The following is a 7204-nucleotide window of genomic DNA, read 5'->3' as shown; positions in this document are numbered from 1 at the left end:
ATTGAATAATACTCCATTATATGTATAGACCACATTTTGTTTCTCCATTCATTCATTGATGAACTCTTGAGTTCCATTTGTCTTTTTTTCCCCTTTTTGTGGAGAACCGGGTCTCCCTATGTTGTCCAGGTCTCCAATTCCTGGACTCAAGCTATGCCTTTGTTTCCATAAGTGCTTGGCTTGCAGGCATGAGCCCTCATTCTGTAAGCCCAGCTCTTAGGGAGGCAAAGGCATCGCCTTTTTTTTTTTTTTTTTTTTTTTTTAGACAGAATCTCACTCTGTCACCCAGGCTAGAGTGCAGTGGTACGATCTTGGCTCACTGCAACCCCCACCCCACAGGTTTAAGCAATTTTTGTTCCTAAGCTTTCCAAGTAGCTGGGACTACACATATAAACCAACATACCTTGTATTATTAATAGAGATGGGGTTTTGCCATGTTGGCCAGGCTGGTCTCGAACTCCTGGCCTCAAGTGATCCACCCATCTCGGCCTTCCAAAGTGCTGGGATTACAGGCATGAGCCACCGCACCCAACCCACACCCAGCTTTTGATGGACATTTGAGTTGTTTCTATCTTTTGGCTATTGTGAATAATGCTACCATGAACGTTCCTGTACAAGGTTTTTGTGTGGACTTAATGTTTTCATTTCTCTTCAGTATATACCTAGGAATAAAATTGCAGGATGATATAGTAACTTTTTGTTTAATCTCTTGAAGATCTGAATCTGTCTTGAACTTGGCTGCTAAATTGAGACTCAGATATTTTCTGATCTCAGGAGTGTAAAACAACGTCTTAGTCTTGGCGCTACTACCAATAAAATGTGCGGTCATGAGCTAGTAACAATCCTGTTCTTCTCCTTGGACTAATCCTTTCTCATGGGATTGTTTTGGTTAAATCTAACATGTGAATGTATGTAAGGAGACTAGGCCTTAAAAACATCCTCTCCTTGTGTGTCTACCTCTCCTTCACCACGCTGCATGCAGCCTTCCTTGTGCTTATGTTTAATAATAAAGCTCCCCAAGGCCAGACCTTATTCAGTAAGTAAGAAGGCCTTCTAAGAGAAATTCACAGATACAACTTGAATCTGGTAAAAATGCCATCTTGGAGAGCCAAGTGCAACTCAGTACTAGACAGTGAGTCCTTGAGGGCCAGTCTACATCTGTCCCACTCGCTGCACTGGCCTCACGCCCAGTTGCAGTTCCTGGTATGGAGTGAGCTTTGCTCTGTATTCGTGGAACGAGTAAATCCTGAATTTGTATTGTGAACAGTAATACCACTTCAGGGAATCTGTCCTAAGGAAGTGATTGAAACCAGGTAAAAAAATACTGTGTGTCCTGGCCAACATGGTGAAACCCATCTCTATTAAAAATACAAAAATTAGCAACCAGGCGCGGTGGCTCATGCCTGTAATCCCAGCACTTTGGGAGGCCGAGGCAGGTGGATTACCAGGTCAGGAGATCGAGACCATCCTGACTAACATGGTGAAACCCCGTCTCTACTAAAAAAATACAAAAAATCAGCCAGGCGTGTTGGCACATGCCTGTAGTCCCAGCTACTTGGGAGGCTGAGGCGGGAGAATTGCTTGAACCCAGGAGGTGGAGGTAACAGTGAGCTGAGATTGTGCCACTGCACACCAACCTGGGCAACAGAGTGAGATTCCATCTCAAAAAAAAAAAAAAAAAAGAGCTGGGCGTGGTGGTGCACACCTGTAATTCCAGCTACCCGGGAGGCTGAGGCAGGAGAATCGCTTGAACCCAGCAGGCAGAGGTTGCAGTGAGCTGAGATCATGCCACTGCACTCCAGCCTGATGACAGAGTGACACTCCGTCTCAAAAAAAATAAAAGGCCAGGCCGGGCACGGTGGCTCACGCCTGTAATCCCAGCCCTTTGGGAGGCCGAGGCAGGCGGATCATGAGGTCAGGAGATTGAGACCATCCTGGCTAGCACGGTGAAACCCTAAAATACAAAAAATTAGGCGGGCGTGGTGGCAGGAGCTTGTAGTCCCACCTACTCGGGAGGCTGAGGCGTGGGAATGGCGTGAACCCGGGAGGCAGAGTTTGCAGTGAGCCCCGATCACGCCACTGCACTCCAGCCTGGGTGAGAGTGAGACTCTGTCTCAAAAAAACAAAAACAAAAATACTGTGTGAAGATGTTGATTGCTGCATTCTGTTAGATGGGAAAAACAGAAAGCCTAAGTAGCCAGCACAGTAGACAAATGGGTCAGTAAATTATAGAACACTCTTGAGGAGATGAGGTCTAAAGATTACATGGAGACAGAAGGACATTTAAGAGTAGGAAAAAGATACAAAGTTTTACATTGTCCGGTTAAAACTTTATATAAAGTTATAAACAAAAGTCATTAAAAGAGAGTTTAAGAAAATACATTAGAATGCTAGTGTTTTATAATGGTAGATTTACGGGTTTTTTCTCAGGTTACATTTTTCTATAATGTACCTGTTTTATTTAAATCACTTTGCATTTTAAAGCCATTTGTTACCACTCTTCAGCTTCTTGTGAACAGAAGGAATGCTTCTGCTTCCCTCTCAGGTAAGAGAACTGGAGCAGACCTTGCAGGCCTCTGAGGAGCAGCTCCAGCAGAGCCAGGGTGTCGTGGCTGCCCAGGAAGCTCAGATACAGGAGCTTGTAAGTGCTTATTGGAGCTGCTGCATTCCAGGCTCTCTTACTACTTTCTCTCCAGGCCTTTGCAGATGCCCCAAACTCCTTCCCAACTTCGGCAATGGTACCTGGACCTGCCCATAGATACAGTTCTTGTGCTGGATGTGAGCAGGCCAGCAGCAGAGGGTGGAGGGAGTCAGGACCTACCGGTGGGCCTGAGTTACCTGGGAGGTGGACCAGTGGCTCCTTTCCACCTTACATCCCACCTTCCGGTCCAGCCCGGTCCTGGGGCTGTCAGAGGTGGCAGCTCCACTAGGAGTCAAGCCTCAGCTTGCAATCAGGAGTGGGGAGAGCACCGCCAGACTCTGGGGAGAGGATGGCAAGGGCTTGGCCTGTCATCACAGGCCAGGTGTGGTGTGGAGTTAGAAGATAGGAAAATCAAACCAGCCAGTGTGTATTTCATATTTGCCATGTCCCAGGCACTGTGCTCAATGCTTTGCACGTGTTTTCATTTAGTCCTTGCAGGAGACCTGAGAATTATGCACTGTCATCCTCATCCCATAGACGAGGCAAGCTCAGAAAGCTTGGCTCAGTAGCCCACAGGCTTGCAGCCAGTAAATGGCAGAACCCACATCTTTCTTGTGTCAAAGTCCTGTTCTTCATTGCTGTATTATACTGCCCCCCTAGTATAATTTCTCCCCAGGGAAAGCCGCAGCCACTGAGGCAACACTGAGTAGTGTGAAGGAGGCCTGTGTCTAAGGACTGGCTGGTGCCCAGAGCTGTCCCTACACACCTTGAGGATGGAGTGATGACATCAAGACTCCATCTTCCAGACAGGCCAGGGTCCAGGAGCAACAGGCAGAGCCTGCAGGGGGGACCTCAGCAACGCCAGGTGGGGGGGGGGTGAGGAGAGAGTTGTTTCTGTTGGATACCCATCTTTTCACCGAGGGCCAGACTACGATCCCCCACTGGAAACCATTGTCACCCTGACTGACCATCCTTTGGTCTCCCCGAAGGTTGCCACCAACCAGGAGAGCAGCCATGTGCAGCAGCAGGCCCTTGCTCTGGAGCAGCAGTTCTTGGAGCGCACCCAGGCACTAGAAGCCCAGATCGTGGCCCTGGAGAGAGCGCGGGCAGCTGACCAGACCACTGCAGAGCAAGGGATGGTGAGTGAAGAGCTGAGAGAGGGTGGGCCCAGGAGCACCAGGGTCCCGCACAGTGAAGTCAGCCACGTGCTTGACAGCACAGCACCGCCTCTGCACTAGGAAACCACTTTAAAGGGCAGGTTTTTTTTTCTTTGAGACAGGGTCTCACTCTGTCACCCAGGCCAGAGTACAGTGGCATGATCACAGCTGACTGCAGGCTTGACCTCTCAGACTCAAGTGATCCTGCCATCTCAGCCTCCCAAGTAGCTGGGACTACAGGCGTGCACCACCCCAGCCAGCTAATTTTTTTATTTTTTGGAGAGACAAGGTCTCACTATGTTGCCCAGGCTGGTCTTGAACGCCTACGCCCAAGGGATCTGCCCACCTCAGCCTCCCAAACTGCTGGAATTACAGGCATGAGCCACTGCACCCAGCCGAGAGCAGTTCGTATCTTTCCAGAGGCACCTGCTCATGAGACTGGATGTAAAAAGGCTGCTTTTTACAAAACTCAAAACAGATGGGTTTTCTTTTTCCTTGGGCCCACAGAGACTTCCTACTTTCTGACCAGTCCCCTCTGCTTCTTCCCATTGGCTTTTAAAATGTGTATTGTTCCTCCCTATGCCTTCTTCCTGGTCCATGCTCCCTGTGCCCAGGGAAGTATGGTAGTGAGGACTTTTCTTTTATATATGTTCTTCTAAATTGGCAGCGACAACTGGAGCAAGAAAATGCAGCCCTTAAAGAAAGCAGTAATGAATATGAACGTTCTTTACAGAATCACCAATTTGAACTAAAGAAGCTGAAGGTATTTATTTAATTGAATCAGAGTTTCATAAAAGTATTCATATTTTCTACATGTGTATTTAGAGTGCCCCACTTCTCATACTTACAGTACAGGATGAGTAGAATTAGCATTTGTTCAATAGTTCTGTTAGGCATCGGCCAGAAATTGCCACTTCATTAAGTTCTCTCAGGGATCCAGGACAGTAGGAAGAATTGTGTTCCTTTGGCAGTTAGTGTCACTGAGGTTCTGAGGGTAAACCATTTGTGCAAGTTGCATAGTTGGTTAGAGGTGGTGTTGGTCTCACTTCACCCTACCACAGAGGCCAGCCCTTCCTCTGTGGCATCAACAACTGCTTGAAAGTCATGCTGTCAAGACACTGCTCTTGCTGATGTTTCCAGGGAGATCTTAAAACCAGGCCTTAAAAGATGATAAGGACCTTTGTTTTGCTTGTTTATATCAGGGACCGTGTACAGAAATGAAGTAACAATCTGTTGGATTATTACACTTTCTCTTCTGCAAATTTGGAGCTTTAATCAGATGATGCCTCTTTCATTCCCTAATCATAACTGGATAAAAAGGAAAGATTCTGTCACTTTCTTATATGCCCCAAGACTCCCCTGGCCCCTTTCAAAGCACCTTGGATGATGGGACATTGTAGTACTTGCCCGGCTTGGTCATGACTCAAAGATTTTATGGATCCTTTGGCAGCGATCTTCTCCTGGAGCGTCCGTAGCTGAATGCCTGCACCTAGTAAGCTTCCAGTAATCAGATCTGATGAGTGACGTAGGTACTAATGCAGTAGCATTGCATCATGTGGAGCATGGACTTTGGAGTCAGATTTTTTTTTTCGTGCATTCCTTCAATAAACATTTGAGTATCTGTAAGGGCCAGGCATCACTGTAAGTGCTGGGATGTATTAAATAGCAATGAGCCAGTGTGATGGCTCACGCCTATATTCCTAGCATTTTGAGAGGCCAAGGTGGGTGGATCACCTGAGGTCAGAAGTTTGAGACCAGCCTGGCCAACATAGTGAAATCCCATCTCTACTAAAAATTCAACAATTAGCCAGTGTCGTGGTGTGTGCCTGTAATCCCAATTGGGAGGCTGAGGCAGGAGAATCACTTGAACCCGGGATGTGGAGGCTGCAGTGAGCCAAGATCATGCCACTGCACTCCAGCCTGGGTGACATAGCGAGACTCCATCCCAAAAAGTAAATAAATAAAATAAAGAGCAGTGGAAAAAACAGGTGAAGTTCCTTTCTTGTGGAGTTTGTAACTAGAGATGGTAACCAAGTTACGAATAATGATAAATGCTGTGAAGAAAATAGAACAGGGCAAGGACAGCCAGGGGGGAGGTCGGGGAAGAGAGGGCTCTTTCCGTGTGGAGTTGGGGAAGGCCTTGATGCTGGCAGAAGGGCCTGCAATGTGAATATTTGAGGAAGAATATTCTAGACAGAAGAAATAACAAATATAAAGGCTCTGAGGCAGGAAAAAGCCTGGTCTGTTCAAAGAATAGCACAGAGGCCAGTGTGGCTGCAGCTACTGGCCAAGGGAGAGCATGGCTGGTGGTGAGGGGGAACACAGGCATTAGAATCATGGGAAGCCCTGGCAGGTCTTTTTTTTTTTTTTTTTGAGACAGGGTCTTTCTCTGTTGCCCAGGCTGGAGTGCAGTGGTGTGATAACAGCTCACTGCAGCCTCAGCTTCCCAGGCTCAAGCAATCCTCCCACCTCAGCTTCATGAATAACTAGGACTACAGGTGTGCAAAATTTATTAATCTTTCTTTTGTAGAGACAGGGTCTTGCTATGTTAACCAGGCTGATTTTAAACTCCTGTGCTCAAGCGATCCACTCTCCTTGGCCTCCCAAAGTGCTGGGATTACAGGCATGAGCCACCGCTCCTGGCCAGCTGTGGCAGGTCTTAAGCAGAGAAGTGATGTGAGAAGTTTTGTTTTAAAAGGATTTCTGTGGCTGCCTGTGAAGAATGTTTGGTAAGGGAGGCATGAGCAGAAGCCGGAAGACTGTTTAGGAGACTTTTTAGGAATCTAGGCCAGAAGTGACTAACACATTAGTGGTGGACTTGGGAAGAAGTATTCAGACCAGGATTTATTTTTAGAGATGGAGCTGTTTTGTTTGCTTTTTGTTTTTTGTATATGAGATGGAGTCTCACTTTGTTGCCCAGGCCGACGTGTAGTGGAACGTTCTCGGCCTACTATTACCTCAACTTCCTGGGTTCAAGCAGTTCTCATGCTCCACCTCCCAAGTAGCTGGGACTACAGGCACGTGCCACCATGCCCGGCTAATTTTTGTATTTTTGGTAGAGACAGCGTTTCACCATATTGGCCAGGCTGATCTTGAACTCCTGACCTCAAGTGATCCACCTGCCTTGGCCTCCCAAAGTGCTGGGATTACAGGTGTGAGCCACCATGCCCTGCCTGAGATGGAGCTTTAAGGACTTAGGAATGGGAGAAAAACAGGAATTGTAGATGACATCTAGATTTGGTTTGTATAATTCAGTTTCTCCACTTCAGCGCTATTGACGTTTGAGGCCGGATGGTTCTCTGTTGTAGAGGTTCTCTGTTGTGGATGGTTCTCTGTTGTGGTGGTTCTCTGTTGTGGAGGGTCTCTGTTGTGGAGGGTCTCTGCTGTGGGAGGGTCTCTGTTGTGG

The 7204-nt window shown here is 47.4% G+C and overlaps 1 protein-coding gene across 2 annotated transcripts in view; it reads left to right on the top strand.

The window, feature by feature from the left end:
- GOLGA1 (golgin A1) overlaps nt 1–7204 on the top strand; it is a 73977-nt gene that overhangs the window by 47420 nt on the left and 19353 nt on the right. For both annotated transcript variants that reach the window (XM_011988682.1, XM_011988683.1), the window contains exons 13-15: nt 2546–2641; nt 3631–3780; nt 4466–4561. In XM_011988682.1, the coding sequence (XP_011844072.1) occupies nt 2546–2641; nt 3631–3780; nt 4466–4561 (342 nt within the window). The remainder of the gene's footprint in view (nt 1–2545; nt 2642–3630; nt 3781–4465; nt 4562–7204) is intronic.

The sequence above is a fragment of the Mandrillus leucophaeus genome, unplaced genomic scaffold (assembly GCF_000951045.1).
Source record: "Mandrillus leucophaeus isolate KB7577 unplaced genomic scaffold, Mleu.le_1.0 Scaffold335, whole genome shotgun sequence".
Lineage (NCBI taxonomy): Eukaryota > Metazoa > Chordata > Mammalia > Primates > Cercopithecidae > Mandrillus > Mandrillus leucophaeus.
The sequence above is the reverse complement of the archived record's forward strand: the minus strand, read 5'-3'. Positions and strand labels throughout refer to the sequence as shown.